At 35.3% G+C, this 21188-nt stretch overlaps 2 protein-coding genes across 2 annotated transcripts; one reads left to right on the forward strand and one right to left on the reverse strand.

The window, feature by feature from the left end:
• Positions 1–1426: 1426 nt before the first annotated feature.
• On the forward strand, positions 1427–3159 carry PolE4 (DNA polymerase epsilon subunit 4). Its single transcript, XM_019062253.2, has one exon. The coding sequence runs from the start codon at positions 2407–2409 to the stop codon at positions 2887–2889; it is 483 nt and encodes a 160-aa protein (XP_018917798.1). The 5' UTR covers positions 1427–2406; the 3' UTR covers positions 2890–3159.
• An 873-nt stretch (positions 3160–4032) lies between these two features.
• Positions 4033–20230, reverse strand: Mybbp1A (MYB binding protein 1a). Its single transcript, XM_019062252.2, has 16 exons — positions 20074–20230; positions 19544–19654; positions 18977–19177; positions 18187–18369; positions 17118–17318; positions 15877–16077; positions 14471–14666; positions 13825–13999; positions 12042–12300; positions 11412–11576; positions 10808–10996; positions 9592–9879; positions 8688–8842; positions 7679–7926; positions 6747–6885; positions 4033–5779 (listed from the first exon to the last, which is right to left on the reverse strand). Exons 2-16 carry the CDS (start codon positions 19649–19651, stop codon positions 5521–5523), a joined length of 2967 nt encoding a protein of 988 aa, XP_018917797.2. The 5' UTR covers positions 19652–19654; positions 20074–20230; the 3' UTR covers positions 4033–5520.
• Positions 20231–21188: the final 958 nt, after the last annotated feature.

The raw sequence follows: 21188 nt of genomic DNA on the forward strand, positions 1-21188 counted from the left end.
ATCTCTGGCTAAACTTTTGACAGACTCAGAGATGCAGCAAGTTCTTCACGACAAAAATTAGGTGCAATCTCAACCTCAAAATCTCCTCATTCTAGGACAATGTCCTCACTCTACAATAAGGTTAAGAGCACTCCAGGAACTGAAAAGCTTTATAAATCAGAGCATTATTTTGCTCTCTCTTTGGACTGAAAAAAGTTCTCACTGAAAAGTTTCCTTGTTTGCTCAAAGATTTCCTTATGCCATGCGCAATTACAGGGCCTTTTTGCACCCTTTACAGAACTCTCGTACACCATGATTAGATTTCCTGAGAGACCACAGTGGTTACAGCCTACGCCAACAATATTTCAGGACCATGAGAGAGAGACATGGAAGGCAACTTAGGAACATCAATCGGATATGCAAACCATTTACTTAAATGCCATGCAACAAATTGGGAGACAAGATTCATGACTTCATCAATAAAACTCATGATTTTGACATGATAATGCGTCAATTAAACCTTTCCTCTCTTATATTAGACCAGGTCCGCGATTTGAAATATGCCGTTCCGCTCATATGTCAGACACGAATTAACTCCGAGCTGGAGGGGAGTTTACAGGTCATTTTTTTTAGTGGAAAGGGTATTAGGTCATGACCGCGAGTATCAATAGCTTATCTAGGCACAGTTCCCTCCCCGTGGCTTTGAGCAAGTTGTATCTGATCAGGGATCACATTACAGACACTTCATGGATCACGCAATATTTTAAGTGAGATAAAAGGTAGATCATGCACATTGTAAGTTGGTGCAAACCGTAGAGCACAGAGAGTCGTAATGAAAGTGGTAGAGCTGAAGCCACTTTTAAGTATTTCCCAGGACCCGATTTCCGAGACTCCTGTGTCACACCAGGTCACTTTTTCGATACACGTCAACTCGGCCATCCAATGTAAACAAAGAAGATATGAAATACTACATATTCCACTCCGCCAATTAGGATCGAACATGTATAGAAAAAGTGACCAAAGCTCAGCGCACTCCAAGCTCGGAACTCATCGACCAGAACATGACGCCAGCTCTCCCTTTTACATTACGACTCTATGTACTCAATGGTGCAAACATCAGACAATGCTGGCATGTTGGGTAAGTTCTTTTGATGGTTATGTCTAACAATGTTCGCAATGATGTACGATAAGCAAGCTTCACCTGAACGATAAGGTCTAGATTTCATAGAACTAGGGACTGACCTGCCAAATCTTGGAAAGCCAATGATGAACAGATCTTCCCATGAGTCATGTGAGTGACCTGGCATGAGGCTTGGGAAATTCATGTATTTCTCATGGGATTCATATGGTAAGAAATAACTGACCGTACATACTTAGCAGAATAGAATAATCTTGACCTGTGGCTAAACTAGGAGTGACAAAGGGATGAAAACAAAAGAACTCACCGAGGGTACAGTTGCCAGGAGTTAATTCAGAGAATAAGGGTGGTCGCGTGCGGAATTTTGGTAAAACACTAGCACGTTTCACAGCTTCATTTAAGGAGGCCAATTAAAATAACCTTCTGCGACTACGTAAATATGGCAAAATTTCGACACGTTTTCTCATTCAAGACACTCGCGGATGAACATACGTAAACGGCGGCAGATTGTTGCTTCCCTAGAGTAATTAATGTCATACGACGAGCGAACTAGTGATAAAATGATAAAGGCGTGAACTCGTCAAGTTGGAGACAAAAAAACTGCGGATTGCTGTGTGTGAAGTGTGAATGTGTGTACCCGATGCTCGATTCCCGTTGATAAGACGTCATGCGAAAGCTCGGGACAGAGGATTGGGAAAAGAGAGGGAGGATTGCAATGTTTCCGATTCTCATGCGAAGGCAGAAATGGTGACGATTGGGTCACGAACGTCACGAATTTCAAACGAACCGACCATCAGAGTAGAGATTTTTAGGAAAAATTTGGTAGCTCCAAACAAAAATTCACGAAAAAACACTGATAACACTCTGCGCGTAAAAATATGCGTAAAAATTTGTTTTGTTTTTTTTCTCACTTCAATAGGTCAATTGATTCCCGCCAAATTTGATCACGAATAACAACATAACCATAACTAAAATCGTGTCAATACAATCCTTATCACGTGAGATTTTTGCTTTGTTTTCAAGTGATATTTCTGTTAATTTCTTTGTGCACAACATTAGTACTCATAGTTTTTCTCTTGATGTGTCATTTGCCTTCACTTTGCGCTTATTCGTTCTAAACTTTTCGAGGAGTGAGGTGGCCTAAGACTTTAGTGTCAGAAATTGAAATTCCATTCCTGATCAAGCACTTTATTTCCAACCAGCGAGTTTCCTGATGTAGCGTAGGAAACTCCTGATCCTTGAATAGCCGCCCACCTTTAATTCTCATCACAAAACCATCTGTTGTCAAAATGGATTATGATTATGAACCAGACATAGATGCTCCTGACACACCACCAGAAACTGAGGATCCCTCGGCGCTAGATGAGGATCCTGTGGCAATTGATGATGAAGAACCTGAGTCTCCTCAAGAAAATGACAGTGAAATGCAAGTACAGGACTCTGCAGACTTGAACACAGAAGGTAACGATGTAGGTCCAAATTCAGAAGCTGATGCACCCATGAAAGCTGCCGATAAAGTGGAAAAAATAACTCAGCTTCCTTTATCCAAAATGAAGCAAATCATGAAACTGGATCCTGAAGTCTCCCTCGTCAGTCAAGAGGCTGCATTTTTAATCACTAAGGCAACAGAATTATTCATTAACTTCACTGCCAAAGAATGTTATTCATTCACGCTTAGCAAAAAGAAAAAGACAGTTATGATCCAAGATTTAAATAGTGCGGTTGATTCCGATGGTCCTTTATTTTTTTTGCAAGGATGTTTAGAAAACTAATTTTGTAACTGTTTGCAAGTAATTTCTCTTGTATATAACAACGTAGGTTTTTGGGAGATTACGATCAAGAGGGAAATTTCAGCATTTCTACGAAACAAATTTTATGATATGATCACAAGAGATCTGATTTGATATTTGCATACTGTAAATGTTTTTTTCACCTACTGGAAATTGTTATTTTTTACTTTGTAGATTCCTAATTAAAAATAATGTTAGATATAGAGAAAAGTAAAAAGTCTGTAATATACCTAGTTTCAATCCATGTTCAAATTGTCTCGAGTACTTTTTCCTATATTTGGTTGAAATTTTCCTGGCTCAAGGCCTGATCAGTACTTGTAGATAAAATACAAAGGAAAAATGGAAGCTACCCTAACTTTAATTTTTTGAAGATGGAGAAACCATAGTAGGTATGTACCATGACAAAGTTAAACAGATGATAAAAGAAAAAGAGCAACAGTTAATGTGGCCCAGCTCCCATTGAGCTCTCATTTTGTCGTCTTACGCAGGAAGGAAAGTATCTTGTTTGCTCTTTGAAAGTATCTCCATGAAAATTTTAATTTATTCATAGGAAAACCATCTCAAAAGTCTGTTGGAAAATTTTCAAGTCTTCTCTAATAAGGAAGAAGCATAATTCCTGGAAATTTTAGGCAAATTTTTGTGACCCTTTTTTATTAACAAAATAAAATGTGAAACTGAAACAATGCTATTGAAAGAAGTTCCTTTGTACAGGAGACAACAATTTGTGCTGTCGACCAAAACTGCTTGAATGGAGGACAAATTTCCTATTCATATTGAAGTCAATTCTATCAGCCTGAGCATGAGCAAAGTAATTAGATCACAGTGTTACATTGTGAATTTTTTCCTTCTTTTTATTAAAATTGACAGGCTACGAATGCAACACTGTAATTTCCCTAAATTGGATAAAATTAAAAACTGCGGAGTGAAATTGTCTCTACAATTTCAAATTGAAAGTATACATTCAAGATTTTGTTTAGGTTCAAGATTTCTTTATTTAATTAAGAATTTATTATTTACTTAAGAATTTGAGGATGAGTTCCTATGGCATACAACAGAGTAAACTTGTTTAAATTAATCTTTGTAGGAAGAAGTAGAGAAAGTCTATAAATTAAAAACACAGGCTAATTTCATCGGGAGAAAAATATATTTTTCTTTTTAAAACTGATGGTACCAATTAGGACCTCCAGTTGGTACAAATTTACGGAATTTTAATTAAGATTATGATCATAAGTGTCAATGCTATCACCACATAATTTTTATTTAATATTGCAGTTTTTGGTAAAAACCTCCTTTGGCTCCTTTTTTTATTTTCTTCAAGCTTTCTCAAGATAGAAAATAGCATTCAGTAAATATAGTTTCAATTTGATTCAAGATATCGATTTCCAAAAATAACTTGAGACAGTATAACATTGAAAAGAGAACACCTAACACAGGTACAAGTAACGAAACATCAAACGCTTTTGACAAAAACTGATGGCGAAAGTCACAAAGCTTGCATTTTGACAGCCAAGTTGATAAATATCCTGCGATTTATTTTAAGATATGAAAAAAAGAAAAAAAAAAAAGAAAAATAGAAAATTTTTAGAAACTTTTGCAGAATATTTTCTAGGAGATGGAAAAAATCAGCTTAGATTTTAAAAAATAGCGTTCATTTGTTTTCTTATTAAAAATAAAACATTAAAAGAAATCTGCAACGTCTTATATTGCAATAAATGCTTTGTGACTTTCACCATCTACGCTCTTTATTGCTTAGGTAACCAACCTAGACCACCTTGACCATCTTCCATGCAGTTTTCATTCAACTTAATTTTACAAGTGGGAATTTTCCATAAATTTTAATATGGACAAATTTGATTATCTTTTTTTGAAAATCAGTTCAACAATTCTCAATGTGAACTGCTTGCGGTTTGACGCACGTCGAATTAGTGATTTTGTCATATGCATGAAATTTTCATTACAGAAGCAAAAAGTTCATCCGAGCACGATATTTTCCCATAGAGAAATGCTGTTTGCAGCAACACTTGTTAAACTGCATCTGCGGTTGCCTTTCTGATTGGTCATAACTAGTTTTGCTCCAAACAGCATTTCTCAATGGGGGAATATTGTGCTCGAATGAGCTTTTTGCTTTGGTAATAAAAATTTCACGCACGTGGCAAAATCACTTACTCTATCTAAGTTTTCATCACATCAAATTCTGCTTCACTGCTTACTAAGTAACTATTGCTGGTCAGAGAATCAAGTTCAGATATAGTTAATTCTTATAGATCAGAGAAAACATCATGACTATCCAAACACTAAGTTTTGAAGTTCATTATTAAAGGATACACTGTCTCTTAAAAAAATATGGTCGTCATCCTGCAGTGTAGTGCAAACCATTGTTGATGATATTCATGACTCAGTTTTTTCTGAGGCTAGAAGTCAACTGCGATCATTAAAACAATTCTGTGATTGGCACAACCGACTCACTAGAGTCAAAGGTGGTAGAACATTGCTTGCACTACAGTCCTTGTATGTTGAAGTGTAAATGGCAGGTCTATTATAAAAATGGACTTGATGTCAATGATAGATAATCCAGAAACGTGATAACTGTAATCTTAAGGACACTTTTAAAAACTAGGCGTTCATTTTTCCTTTTTTCTTCTTCTTTTTAGGACTATTTTGACCAGAGCACAAACTATTTTTTGGAATTTGAGAGGCCATTCTATTATTCTTGTAGAACATATCTATCATCTTACAACCAGATGCTTGTTTAAAAACAGTTCCTGAATCTTTAGAATAAGCGTAGGTCGCAATGTTCGGAATAAGTTCCAGCAATCCATCCCACTGCAGGTTCAGAACTGGTAAAAACATGTCCATTTTGTAAAAGCTATTCCTGAGGAAAAAAAGAAAGAACAACAACTTGAGAAACTGAAATCAGAAGCAAAGTATAAACACACAAAACACTTAGAGAAAAAAATAAGTTTTTTCAAAAAATATGGACGTACTAATGTTTGAGAAAGAGGGAGTATTATTAGGAACCTACTTTTAGTCCGAAAAAACGATGGGATACGTCAAAAGACAGGAGTATAAAAACAGGGCTGGTTCTATCCTTTGGTCAGACCATTTTCAGCGATTCATGAATATTAATTCGGAATCTCATTAGAGAATTTACAACCGATTGTTATTTTAGGATATGTACAATGGTTGTTTTTCTGAGCTAACTTCAGACTCAGTGCTTCACAACTTCAAGTTGTAATGATTTGTGTCAGCGCTATACATACAATGAAGAAACATGAAAACTTTCTAGGCCTCTCATTGCATCTTCAATTCAGAAGTCTTAATGTACGCAACATCTGAGTTATTGTGCTTGGTACAGTTTGTTCCCTGCACACAGGATCGTAAAATAACATCTTTCTTGATGAAAAAAATTCCAAAAAATCAAAATGCAGGGCATTATTTACCAAACTTTGCCAGCAGCTTCACATAAGTAACTCTTGAAGTAAAACGTCACAATAATTAACAGTGGAATACACACTCTGACATTCATGGCAATATTTGTCCCTGAATCATACTCGATAGGCCACAGCACAACTCAAAATGATAAAAAGCAACTTTGCGTCTAGGTACTTTCCCTGAGGGAATGAAAGGCTTCACTTGGCCATGTGGATAAGTCTTGAAAAGTGCATAATACAAGTAAAATGCAGAATATTTTATTCAGCAAAACATCATGATTTCTATGACCAAAAGTGTTCTTGGATAAGCACTTGTAATGACTGATCGTTTTAAGAGCTAAATAAATTAACGTATTCACTAACAGTTGAATCTGGTCATATAGAATAATCGACTAGTTATGTACTTACTTTTTAGTGAAAAAGTCTTTAACAGCTCGTTTCAAGATGCTCAGAGTAGTAAAGGAGTCATCTCCTTGGTTTTGACCAGATTTTGATAACTGTTGCGACGCTCGAATAATGAAACAGTAGTAATCACCTGGGTTGGGTACTGAAAATATAAAAGGGAAAAAAAACGTTAAGGGGTTGAGAACACAACAAAGTAGATATTTGAAAACCCTTAATCATCATGAGATTTAACAAAAAATCTTTAGCAGGATTTAACAAGGGTAAATTCCTGTACATTTGTTTTTCTATTTTCCTTGCGTCAACTGGAAATCTTTGTCTCGAGACAAAAACAAGAATGAAAAATAGGGGCGCTAATGTTTTACAATTAAAATCACATACAGTCAAAAATTCAAATATTAAAATAGCTCCCTGAATAAGATAAACACTTTTCTTGAACAGGAAATGTAACCGATTTAAAATAGGGAACAGACAGGTACTTTCGCAACTTTTAAAATGAAAAATGGATGGAGAACATAATATTAGTTCGTCAATTATCTGATGCAACTCAAAGACTTTGCTGACTCAACACACTTGGCAATCGTCAAAATAAAGTTACAAAAACAGTCCAAAAACATTGTTGAAACATTAATTTTGGCAATAACGCTGTGATAATGTTCGCACCACTTTTTACTAAGCTGAGAAGGAAGGTCTTATCATCTGAGATATCTTTTTTTCTATCATGAAACAGTTGGGTTTACAGTTTGAGTCAATCATTTTTTGGAGTTCTGGCCACATCAAAATTCAAACTTTTTCAAGATTTTACATAATTAAGGATGTCTCTAGCTGAATTCTCCAGCTATCGAGAGGTAGTAAATTTTAGATGCATGCATCTCATCAAGGAGGAAAAGACCCCTTAAAATTATTATACATAATTGCAATGACATATTGATACTCACAAATATTATGCCTTTCCAAAAGTGCTTCAAGAGTACTAGCCAGATAGGCTTCTTCGACATCAGCAAAATTGCTAAATTTCTTCAGATTGACTATATTTTTCAAACAAGAGACGACTCTTTTACTTAAAGCCTCTTGAAGTTTATCCACTTTACTTGATTCATACAGCATAACTAGTGTGTTCAGAATATTCACAGCTGCAAAGAGTGAGGGATTCTCATCTATTATCGTCTCGAGTAAATCTAAGATCCTATAACACCAAAAACAATCATAGACTAATTATATATCAATGTTTTTAATTTACAGTAGGATTTAACACAAAACCTCTACCACGAAAACCAACAGAAAAACTGCTCAGTGATCAAGTTGACAGAGATACGAGTAAGAATGCAATTTACACATCTGCATGAGCTTGGGCAATGATTTACCCTGTTACCCTACAACAAACAAGAAGTCAATTCATGTAAAGAGTAGGTATCATTCTTTTGCTGAACACTATCCAAGAGATAGTTCGTGTCATACTTTGAAAATACAAATTAATTCGTCAAATCATGAGATTAGATCCATTGAGCCAATTTTTTTTTCACTTCATCATTCAAAAGTATTAGATAAATTGAGCGCATAGTAATTCTTCAAATTTTTTTCTATTATTGCAACCCTGAAAAACTGCCTTAAAACACTGAAAAAATTAGGGCAGCTAGAATCATATGTTGAACTGCATGCTTTTAAATTTAAAAATTTAGCAGATTTGGTCATGGTTAATAAGATGTAGCAGTGGAATCTACTACAACAAGATTTGCACTGGAATGACAGAGTGTCGTTGTTCACCTTGAGATTTAAACGTAGATGTCTCCAGCTCAGCTTGTTCTTAAATTTATTGCTGTATTTACCTGAATCATGAATTAAGGTTTAAACATCTGTATTCCAATAACAAGTTGGCGAACAATGAAATGTGGGGAAAATAACATCAGGGCATTGCAAGTATAAGATCGAAAAAACAGGATATTTTACCTCATCCGATAATGAGAAACAGCCCTGTCTTCAGGAGATTGAACTTTTTTCTTCTTTTTCCGGGAGGGTTTTCGGAAGAGTTTGAAAACTTGTCCCAGTCTTTCATCCAGCAAATCACCCGTCTCTTCGTCTAAATCATCCAAGTCAATTGATTCCTAATATGTAAAGCCAAAAATAATTCTGCTTAGAAAACTCAAGGAAAGAATTTTACAATAAAAATAAAATTTCTAACTTGTGGCATCGTCAGTTAGTATGCGCTACATTTTAAGGATATCTAAGTACATATTCAAATCAAAATGCCTAAGCAGATAGTCAAATTTTGATGGGTCTCATTATGAAGTCTTGTGTTTTTGACAAAGAGCTCTAGAGTTTCCAATATTTTGAATGCAAGAATTCATCAAACCTACGAACTCTTTGCATTTTCCTCTTCAGGTGCGCCTCATATTTTGTAACTATCAACGTTTTAAAAATTTCTGTATAATATGACATACGTACTGAAAACTGCAAAATAAAACTTGTTTAAGGACTAAATCTGATTTATTTACAGTTGCATGATGATGCCAATTTTTACGGAAACTTTTTTTCTAGATGAACAAATGATTATTTTGTCTAGAACTAGGAAATTAATCAGAATTCCTATGTGAGAGAGAACATTTGAGAAAATGCCTGATTCAACTATTGGCCTTCAAACTTCCTACTTATTTAAATTTTATCAATAAATTCCTGGAAATCATTTTTTCTCAGCCTCCTCAATTTCTACTTCACTACCTAGGCTCCAAGATTTCTTTCCAGATCTTCCTGAAAAGGCAAACTTGGTGTTACTTTCTTGTGCAAAAAAATCTACGGATAAATAGGTATCAAGATATAAAGACGCATAAAATAGCAATACATCGCAAATATTTACCGTATCAGTGTAATTAGCATTATCTCCCAAAGCTGCATTCATTGCTTGCCTCAATCGATCAGTTTCCGTTTCTTTGTTGACGCCATCTTCTTCCTCACTCATTGAATCGTCATCACTAGTATCTGAGTCATCATCTTTGTCTTCAACTCCATCTTCATCCTCTTCTCCATTCTCTTGCTTCTTTCCTTTGATTTTCTTACTTTTACTAGGAGCTTTGGGCTCTTCTGCTTCTGATTCGCTGCTTGAGCTTTCTTCGTCTAGTTCGCCGTCATCTTCAGGATCTAGAATCTGCAGGGAAGAATCAAAAGAGAACATTACATGATTGAGGGAATGACAATAAAGGACTGATGAGCAAAGAGATTAGGAATCAAATAGAAAGAGATTCCTTGGCAATCTTGGACTATTTAGAATAGCACTCAACTCCCAAAGCATATCTTATGGAGCACACTTTTTATCTTCTCTCAAAATGTTGTGCAAATATAAAATTAAGTACGGTCATAAAGTATCAGCCACAAACTACAATGATATGGTTTCTTTGATCTGTACTCACCTGCAACAGACAGTTTGATAACAATGCAAGGACCACAGCGCTCCTCAGACCTCAGGGAAAAGAAATAAGAGGGAAGCTCAGTATCTTCTCCAATTTGGATAGTCAATCACCTGTCTCTGCTATGATAGACAATTGGACAATTTGACTGCTCCTAGCCTGCAGAGAGGCATCACAATCTTGCGATTGCAAATGCATGCATTCCTACTACATGCACAATCTTTCACACGAATATTCAAAGTTACGACTATTTGGTCAAGTGAGTTTGAAAACTTGAGGTTAAAACAGAATTTTGAGGCAAAACAGGGAATCTTGCCTGAAAATTGCGTAGTCTCAACCAACTGTCACATAAAATTTAGTTATAATTGAATGAAAGAATTAAATTAGTCTTCTATTATTATAATTTATATGATTAAATTCTCTTGAAGTAGCTGGAAAAGCCAGAATGTATTCAATATACCTGAGAGTTTGTTAAAAAGGAGTTTATTGTACACATGTTTAACTCTATTAGATGAAAGCTTTTTGACGGAAAAGAATGTTACATGTTGCTACCTTAAATATTATACATGTGAGAATTAGAAAATGAAGATGCATTTGCAGTTCATACCTCTGATCTAAATGTTATTCTAGTCTTTTACCCTTGTGCAAAACTAAAAAAATGATACTTACTTTCAAAATTCTTACAAGTGTGTCAGGTTTAAGTTGGCCGCTTATTGATGCAAAAATTTTGTTCACCATTTGCCTCACTAGAACACTTTCTAATGACAGGAGGTCCAACAGGAAACTTACAAATGCATCTAGCATGTCGCTTCCCACCAATGATTTTGCCTTCAGTAAGTCATAATAGTCATTCAGTTTCTGAAAAATAAAAAAATAAATGAATGAAACAAGGCATCCACTTCTTCTGAAGTAGGCATACATTGAGATTGAGAAGGATTTTTAACTTCAAAATGTGAAGAAAGATTCCGATAAGTGAATACAATTTCTTTCTCCTTGTAAATTAATAAAGACAGACTTTTTGAAAATCATTGCTCATACATACGTAACTTTGTAGATCCTTGAATGACGAGTGCCTGAATTTTACTTCAGTCACAGGTAGTCACAGGGTTAAAGCGAGAAATGATTCAATTCCACAGATTTAAATGTATTTTTGAGAGATTTATAGAGGTAGATTAAGGGCCACGATTCAAAACAGATAAGATCATCCCGCTGCAAAATTATCTAGGGATTTTACCATACCTTCTTTCTGACAAAACGACGATTTAATTCTTACCTGAATGGCCTCAACAGCAAGAGAATTTTTAGAAAATAAGAGAAAAGCCAGCTGCAAACTCAGAGACAAACACACAATGTCCGCCAGGACATCAGTGTCTGATTTACTAATCTTCTTTTCTAGACTTTTTGATTTCTCCAGAATTGAGTTCCAAACAGGCTGTTCCTGAACAAATGAAAAAGACATTATTGTTCAACTTAAGGAAATCATAGATTACATTTTCACCCGAGAAAACAAATAAGTAAAATCTTCTTTTCTCCATCATTTTGTGCGATTTTTATAACTTTCTGTTTAAATTTTTCGAATTTAAATTGTTTTACAATTTCAAAACCTGTGATTTTTCTTGAAAAATTCAAAAAATCCTAAAATTTGCTCAGCGTTAATTCAAATAGAAAACGAAACTTCTTTACCAAAATTTCAGAGACTTTTGTCTATAAAAAAAGGCTGGGAAGTTCATTTCCAAGCCTTGCTATACTTAGAAAGTCATTGAAAATATCTTTCACAAGTAAAACTTTCAAGCAGCATCGTTTCTATGCATTCTGAAGCTGCAGTTCCACTTAAATTGATGAATAATAACTTGAATTTAGAGGTAGGAATTTTGCTTCCTTAATCAAAATTGTCATCACTTACATTACTTGAAAGTGGGGTATGTAGATTGCCCTTCTTAATTTCACTATCCATGAACTTTGCGAGAACAAGGAGGACTTTATAGTGCTCATTGGCTGATGTTGGTTTTGGCAGAGCAGCGTAGAACAAATGTTTGAGCTCATCTCGAAAGTGGTCTTCGGCAGCTTTCCCTGACACTTTGCACACTGCAGTGGAGAGAACACACTGCAGCTGCTTTGCCTGCCAGTCAATATCTTCACTGCAGCTTTTGAAACTGGACATTCTGAAATTATGAAAGCCAATAATTAAAGCGGATAAGAGAGCAAGCTCTCACACAAGTATGACTCCCGATGTGAGATATTCATTGTTCTGAGCCGAAAACAGTGCTGCCCACTCCAACATTGAGAAAACACATTTTGAAACAATTTGGATACCTTAATTTTGTCCTGATGCAAAATAGATGGGACCTGTAGAAAAAACCGGCAAACCGCAGACTTCAGTAACTTGCACGTCCAGTATATTCAGTGTTTACTGTTGCTCTTTCAAATGTACTGGAATTAGTTTTTCTCAATAAAAGCTGAAAGGAAATCGATTGTGAAAACACAATACAACTTATCCTTAAATTAGGGTGTCTATAGACCTGGGAAGAGGGAAATTCCTAGATAAAAATGATCAAAATTCCCCAAAATTTGAACGCATAGGACTGAAAATGATTTTGGCATTATTTTTACTATTAATCACGGGGGGCCTCCAAGACCTCTGCCAACCAATGAGAGATCATTCTTACTTATCTCCTCATAAAACACTACCCAAGTGTGAGGAATATTTTTTAAGGCACAAACACAATGATATGGCTCAGTGACTTGGAAGTAAATTTGTAAAAACAATTTTTTTTTTTTCAAAAATAAGAGCTGAAAAAACCACACTGGCTCCCTGACTTTGCTTGTCTGTCCGTTGTTCAGTTGGTAGGGCTGCTCAGTTGGCTGGGGACATTTCGAGTTTGCCCTGAAGCATCACTCCCATGTTAGGATAAGGACACGGGAGAGCAAAAATGTCAACGACTCACTGCCAGATGAATAGTTTATTCCACCGCGATGCACAACAATAGAAGCGAGAACACTATAAGCACTTAAACAATCTCAATCCCGTAGAGACGTAACCAGTCAAAAAAAGAAAACTAAAATAATAAAAAAAATGATGGCCGAGCGATGTGAGCTCCGGGCTCCTCAGCAGCAAAAAACAACGAATCCTTCCTTCGCTCACTTACCTGACGTTGCTCTCCCCTCGAGTGATCAGCCGAGAAATCCGCTCCTCTGATTGGCCAGCGGAATTTCTGGAGTAATGCCTCAGAGCTAACTCGAAATTTCCCCAGCCAACAGAGCAGTCCTACCAACTGAACAATGGAGAGGCAAGCAAAGTCAGGGATCCAGTCGCTGTGCTCAACAGGTCCGAATTTTTTTGACTCAGATTGTCATAACTTCCTCAAGTTTTCGACCAAATTAGTTGATTTTTTGTTGATCTTCAAGAATAGACCTCACTAGTGACCTCATAGTGAGCTATTCTTTAAGAGTAGAAACTCACTTTATGTGTGCAATTTTTGCAGCTCTTGTTTTCTTGGGGGACAAAAATTGTTTTTTGATTTTTACAAATTTACTTCCAAGACTTAAAGCCGCATCACAATTTTTGGGCTCAATTCTTGGCACATAGAATCAGTCCTCGTACTTTTTAGGCAGCCTATGTAATTGTTCTTTTGTTGCATGCAAGGAATGTATTATAGTAAGCATGAATAAAGTAGAATCTGACTCACTTCAATAGAATCGTGGCTGCATTCAGTCTTGTTTTGGATGACCACGTGGTTTTCACAATTCGACCATTCACAGTTTTTTCAGACAATCCACGCAATACGTTTTGATAGGATTTTGCTAACTTTTTTACATGTTTCTCCTTTAAAAGCACTGCAAGTGTGACGAAAAACTGGGAGCCTGATGGTAAAAAATGAAACAGAGTAAATTTTTGAGACATCTTACTTTAAATTAATAACTACAAAGTTCAACTAAAGTTAATGTTTTTGAGAGTGCTATTTGATACTGATCTAACCAAAAACTTGCATTATCAAAGCTGAAAAGGTATGCCCAAGCATTTCCTCGCTCAAAGCCTCAATCTCTTGAAGTAGAAGGGGACAACAAGAACAAGGATGGTGGCAACACGTGTAAGAGAGGTTCTTACTCTTGGTAACTGCAGGACTGAATAGACTATAATGAAAAATATGCATCTAAAAACCAGATAATGTTTTTCTTCTAATATTCTTCTCTTTTTTTCACTTGTTTTTTTGCCAAAAATATGAAGTTCCCAAAATACGTGGGGTGGCAAAATATGTGGGAATCTTAAAACGGTACCTCAATTTGATGAACAAAGATTTATAAATGTAATATCCAATACTTATTTCAACATACCACTTTTACTATCGACAAAAGGATTTTTTGGATCTTCTGAGAGAGCCTGAAGATTATTGAATAAAGTTTTTTCATTAAATTTTTCCGCATTATTCTTGATGTAATTTGAAAAAGTCAGTAAAAATTTTTTGATGATAGGAGAGGCACCATCTTGAGTCATCGCTTTTACAAAATGTGTAGATAAGAATACTAGTACCTGAAAACAAGACCATAAAAATAAATCACTTTAGTTTTAGTTGGCACATGAATGCGACGATATTCAATCGTCTATTGTAAAAAAATGCATCTCGGCTAATAGAGGATAGACAATTTCAGAGGACGATTTTGATAGTCGATATGGGCCAGCTTCTGTCTGTAAAATCAGATTCTTGATTAATTTCACCCGCCTATGCTGAATTAGTGAATTTAATTTATTCTGAGCAGCAAGCCTAGTAAAACAAAGGCTGGAGCAAAAAGAAGAGATATTCCTTCCAGGAAAATTCTTAAAATCAAAATGAGCACATGATCAAAGTCTATTTTCCACTCCTTGACTTGAAAAATAGATGTGAAAAATAAATTAGCACTATTTTAAAGTGGAACTACCCACTTATTAGCTATCAATCAACAAATGATCTACTTTAGGATAAGTTTTGCCATTGACTGAAGAATGTGAGCAGACTAAAAGCAAAAACATGCGTATTTTGATTGCAATGTTAAAAAATCTTCCATTATATTATATGTTTTTTTGAGGAAGACCAATCAAAATATTTCCTTGCATGGCTCTTGGCGGCAGCAGAAGGTATGCAAAAAGCTCTGTTTCAACTCCCTTTTTCACCACAATTTTCAAATCAAATTTAGATGAAAAATTCGACTTTTCGCAAATTGTTAAAGCAACCGTATTTATACATATGTATTTGACATAGGGCAAACCTGAGTATATACCAAGTGACGTCACAATGTCACCAGACATCACAGTGCGACCGTAATTTTTTTTTAAAAATACCTCATTTCTCAGTAGACCTCAAAGTTTTAGAAACTGGATTGTTTTTTTTTTTTTTTTTTTTTTTTTTACTACTTCAAATAACCCTCAAGGGCTAATCCCACGCTTTAAGTCCCATCCCCTCTCCGTCCCTACTGAACCAGTCCCACATGATTAAAAACATTCATGCAACCAACCCGTTCAGTGATTTTTTTTCTCTTTTGGGAATGAGTAAGAAACTTCACAGATAATTTCAGTAGGAACTGTAGGTTAGTTTTCCTATGAAGAATACACCATGAGCAGAGACTTACAACGTTGCAATCTGAGATTTGAATTTTTCAACTTTAACCATTGACACATAATCAAAGGAGAGCTTAAGTTACCAATAATGTCTCAATGTTTGTGATTAATTTAAAAAATTAGCCAAACAACATAAAGTTATACAAACCAAGGAAGGATTTTTCAGATGCTCCATGAAATGTTTGACAAAAAGAAAGGGAGTCTCATTGTTCTCAAAATGAGCTTTAAATCCTTTTTCAATACCATCATTCCAGAATGCGCACAGAAGCTCCTCAGCATTGCTTTTAATGGAAATGAATTCAGACAGTAAATTCAAGAAAGCTTTTAGTGTTTCTGACATAGGAATAACCTAAAGAAGAGAAAGAAAAAAATTAGCGAAACAGAATACTTTTGTGGATTGAATGCTGCTCTGAAATGGCTTAAAAACGGAGGAAAAAAGTAGACTGTATTGAGAATACAAATTTGTATCAAAACTAAAATTAGGATTTTCTTTTTACATTAGAATATAATGAACAACTAAACAAGGTGCAAATTCAAGCAATTTGATCCATATTTCCTTATCAAAATTTCACATGGAACAAGATTTCTGCAGCGAAAATTTTTAAAAGTAACTCCTAATCGAGATATTAAAATTTTCGATGCATAAATTCAAACTTCCTGCTCCCAAAGAAAACTATAATTTACTTACGTGAAAAGTAAGATAAGACATATTAAAAGTTACTACGACAGTCTCTGAGGTGTGAGAATGTGGCAATCTCAAACTCAGTGCTCCAACTCAGCTGTCGTGCACAGTTTCCACTTTGAACAACAAATGGCAAGAACAGAAAACTGCTCAATTAAGGAACCTAGCAAAACTGATGTAGTACGCGATTTGATTCACTTAGACTCTCGTTTTTCTTGTGAGCAGGGAATTCAATTTTTTCAAGACTGGTGCTGCATAGAAACGTTCAGATCTTGATTAATAGTTAATTTCAGTAGTTTTCAATATGCAAAACTGTGTTCCACATGAAATTTCAAGGGTAGACATGTGCCAGAACACTTCATTTTGAACTTTATCTGATGGTTTAATAGCCTCCATCATTGCGGCATTCTTGTCTTCTCAATAGTTATGGCTTTGAAAAGGTAAAAATAAAAAATTTTTAAGTGATCAATGTTTAAAAAAAACGCTACCATAATTGAAACATTCTTCTTCTTTTCAGCTAAGCAGAACTTGCCCCTAATTACTGCGTCTAGAAAGTCTGGGGAATATACCTGAGTCCACAACTCTTTGTTGAGCCCAAAATTACCTTTAGAATAAAAATTATTATGTAGTCAAAAAATCTACTGAGAGTATTTCGTGAAATTTGATTGATATTGAGCTTGGAGTCAGTAAATATTTCAAGAACTTACAGCGAGTTTCCGGGCAATAACTGGCATTGTTTCAACATTCAGAAGAAAAGAAAGATCCACTCTGGCCTGAACTATTTCTGGAAACCTTTTGTTACTCAACAAAATACAAGAAAGCGACTCAATGCAGTGTTTTGAGATTTCTTCATTGCAATAAGATTCCAAAAGTGGCCAATACATATGCTCAAAATGTGCAGCATCAACCTGAAACAGAGACAGAAATGATTAGATGAAAAAAATATTTTTCTACTTTATTATTTTTACAGCATTTTTAGATGTGTATCGATTATAAAATTATACCTCCCCCCCCCCCCCAAAAAAAAAGAGATAACAGGATAAATAAAAAATAAATGCGCACTGAAAAATTGAAAAACTCAAACCGATAATCTAGACACTGGAGCGTTTCAAGAATTTAAGCCAGGAGGAAGGGACTGGGGGTCCTGAAATATGTAGATGTATACTTAAATTAATTTTGTGGGTTCAAGTTTTACGATTTTCTGACTCTTCTCTCTTTATATCTAGTATACCAATGGCCAAAATGTGAAACCGCATATCTTTCTTTGCGACATTGCAGACTTCCTGTCATACTTACATTTTTCTTCAAAGAAATAGTTAACATAATTTCTTAAAAACATTCTTGGTTTTTCCTATCTGTTAGCAGAATATTCTAGAGAAGTTTTAAGCTGAGTGAAGTTGGCTTGTTTTTCGTCGAAAAAGTAATATAAGAGCGAAAATTTTGAGACACCACAATGAAGATGCTAGATTTTGCACTTGGCTATCGATATGTTTTTGGTCAACAGGGAGAGTTCCTCTTACCTCGCCACGCATCCGCCAGAGGAAAAAAAAAGATGCTTTGCCGCCATCACTTTAGAACTTAAATACTGCGTATAAGAAACAGCATCGAAGCCTTCATCAGAGAATGCAAGTAAAAATGTTCAACACCAAAAAAAAATCAACGCCACGCGGAGAGGCATCATTCCATTCCCCTTCTTGCAAAGAAGATATGATTATGGCTGATATTTAGTCACTTAATGAGGAAAAATGCATGAGTGTAAACTATTTCCAAACCAACCTTTTGTATCAGATCCAACAAAAATGAGAATGTCAGTGGCACAAAATAACTTTTCCTTCTGGACAAGGATAAGAGAGTTTCCAAGATCTTTTCTTGTTGTTCTTCCACGCATCTTTCAAAAAGGCCAGACCGAATAATAGCACCATACACCAAAATTCTAGCTGATATTACATCACTCTTTTCCTGAAAAAAGATGCACAAAATATAATAAGAAGACTTAGAAATATTCCACAGCATGTAAGAGAGGAGAAACAATAAAGAACATTATTTTAGTAGAAATTGACAAAAGGACGGCAGAAAAAACACCTTCTAGATTCTGCCACTTAAGTACTTTATGATCCTGGGATATTTATAAACCTGATGCAATTGACACCAATCCCATGAAAGAAATTATTTCTATAAATGCACCTTTCTTATCTAAACATTGAATTTAAAAGAGCCTTCATTTTGGATAACTGACTTAAAATATCTTGTTTCTCATATTTTATGCGCTTTGAGGTTTTTAGTATGGCCAGAGATGTTTAAACATTTGCATCTATTATTGAATGATTGGATGACTTTTATTAGGCGACAATATCTGAGAAAATAATCGTTCAAAAAAGGGAATTTCTCAAGAAGCGTTATTCTTCTCATGGGGTATTTATTTTCCTCACAACCATGCTAAAGTCTAGTTAAAACAATTTGCATTCCTGATTGAGACATGTGTCAAGTAAGACCTTCTTTACATGTGAATTAATCAGAATCCCAAAAAAATAAAAAATGCTGGCCAAATAAAGACCAAGATACTTACTCGACTGGAATCATGGATGCCGATTTCCAATTTGCTTTCCAAGATTTGAAAAACATGATCCAATGTAATTCCTTTGTGCAATCGCAATAAAGTTACCAGTAGGGAGAAAAACCCTGTCTTTGTTTTTAATTCAGCAGATGCCATTCCTCTGATAAGCCTCATCAAAATATATTCGCAATCCGCCGATAAGCCATCCTTGGACTGAAAAAGCAAGCAAAAATAAAATAAAGATTTTTTTTTCTTTTTAAATACTCACTTACTTATAGACTGCATTTTTCTCATCTGTTAGGTGACTTATACGGTTTTTGATAGGTACAACAATCAACATACTCTTCAATAAATTAAAGGCCAGGATTTTTGTTTAAGAAACGAAACGGAATAAACTTATAGTGAAGGTGAAATAGAAGAGAGTGAAGTTGTTAAAAAAGAAAAAGAGGCCTTTTTCATGACCAAATTAGATTACATATCGATATCATCGATATTGGGGGTATCGATGCCAAGTATCGATGCTTTGGAAGTATCGGTTAAGTATCGACAACCCTAGGCTGTATCTCTCTATATACTTACATTTTTAAAATCAGGAGTATTTTTTAATATTTGAACTGCAGCTCCAGTGGCCAGATCAAGTGAGCCACTAGAAAGGTGCTTGAACACATCTAATACAGAGCCGGGCATTATCTGAAAGCAAGAAAGTTCAAATTTTAGGTAATTACAGTATCTGAATATAAAAATTGAGATACTCCCCAAAGTCTAGACTGAAACTTTTGTTCTTCCTGGTGTATTTTCCTGTATTACAAGTTGAATTGTGGGATTGTTTTGAGCGAGAAAGAGTTTCACATATTGGCCTACAGGCGTAACTTTGATCTGTGAAGACCCCTCATTTTGCTTGTTGGTCGATTGTTTGGCATAAGCCGAAATGGTAGGAGTCTATTCACGGCGTGGACAGAATGGAAGCACACTGTGGTGCATGGTTAGAAAAACGAGTTTTGTTAATCACTTAGATCTTGAGAATAAAACATGAATAAAGGCAACGGCTCACTGTTCGTGACCATACCATGTATCAACCATATTACAGGAATGATATTTAAATTACTTACGGAAGCAGAAATTTAGACACAGTCAGGAAACTTCGGATCCATGCACATAATAATTATAGTTACAAATATCAAATTTCTAATTTAATTTTGAGCGATAAGGATAATTGACACCTTGTCTTGAATCCAAGTCCAAGACGATTCTGGATTCTGTCGTAAACAAACCAGACATAACCTCCCAAAGCACGTGTCTTTGGCGGGCAACACCCATCGGAAGATGCCAACGCGGGCTCTCTTTGAGCGCAAAATTCAAATAGACGGTCTGTTTGAGTGGGAATGTTAGGAAGACCCGCCTGGACGACTTTGTGAGGCTTTGAAAATTCGTTTTGACGGCTCTAGAGATGGATAGCTTTTTCTCTTAACTCTCATTTGAAAAACTCGTTCGGACTAGCGGGGGAGTTTCCCGCTCAGAGGAGAAAGTGACAGACACTAATAAATTAGGTACCTACTAATGAACCAAATTTGAACTGAAAAGAGAGGTTTGAAATTTTATTCCTCTATAAAACTGAACGTAAGGACCAAGTTTCATGACTTTTTCACATTTAAAATGCATATTTTCTCTTGACTTTGATTTTACAAGAAAAAAATTAGGTACCTATGACTGGTTGAATGAAAAACTTCTCCCATTCCTTTTTTTTAAAAATAAAAAATGTGGCTCTGCGCGATCCTGTTAAAGTATGTGCAATTGTAAATAGATGATGACACTACCACAACACTGCCCCCTCAAGAAAGAATATGTGGTGCATAGAGAGGAAAGCTTTTTACCATGCGCCATAATTGGATTGCATTTTGCAAAAAGGAACCACTAGCATTGCAATGATGCTAGGATTGTGCAACTTCATCTTTTGCAATAAAATTGCGGAAATCGTGAAAAACTATGAAATTTAGATTAATTTTGTCTTAAATTTACAGTTTTTAGCGAGTAAAATAGAAACTATTAATGGATAATCGGGTTTTTCCTCCAAGACAAAAGAAGTTGCACAATCTTAGCAACATTGCAATGCTAGTGGTTCCTTTTTGCAAAATGCAATCCAATTATTAATTCTTATTTTGAACGTTAAAAGGAAGAATATTACCTATGTTAGTATTGTAACAAGACTTGAAATATTAACAGGAGG

Source organism: Bemisia tabaci, chromosome 4, assembly GCF_918797505.1.
Source record: "Bemisia tabaci chromosome 4, PGI_BMITA_v3".
NCBI lineage: Eukaryota > Metazoa > Arthropoda > Insecta > Hemiptera > Aleyrodidae > Bemisia > Bemisia tabaci.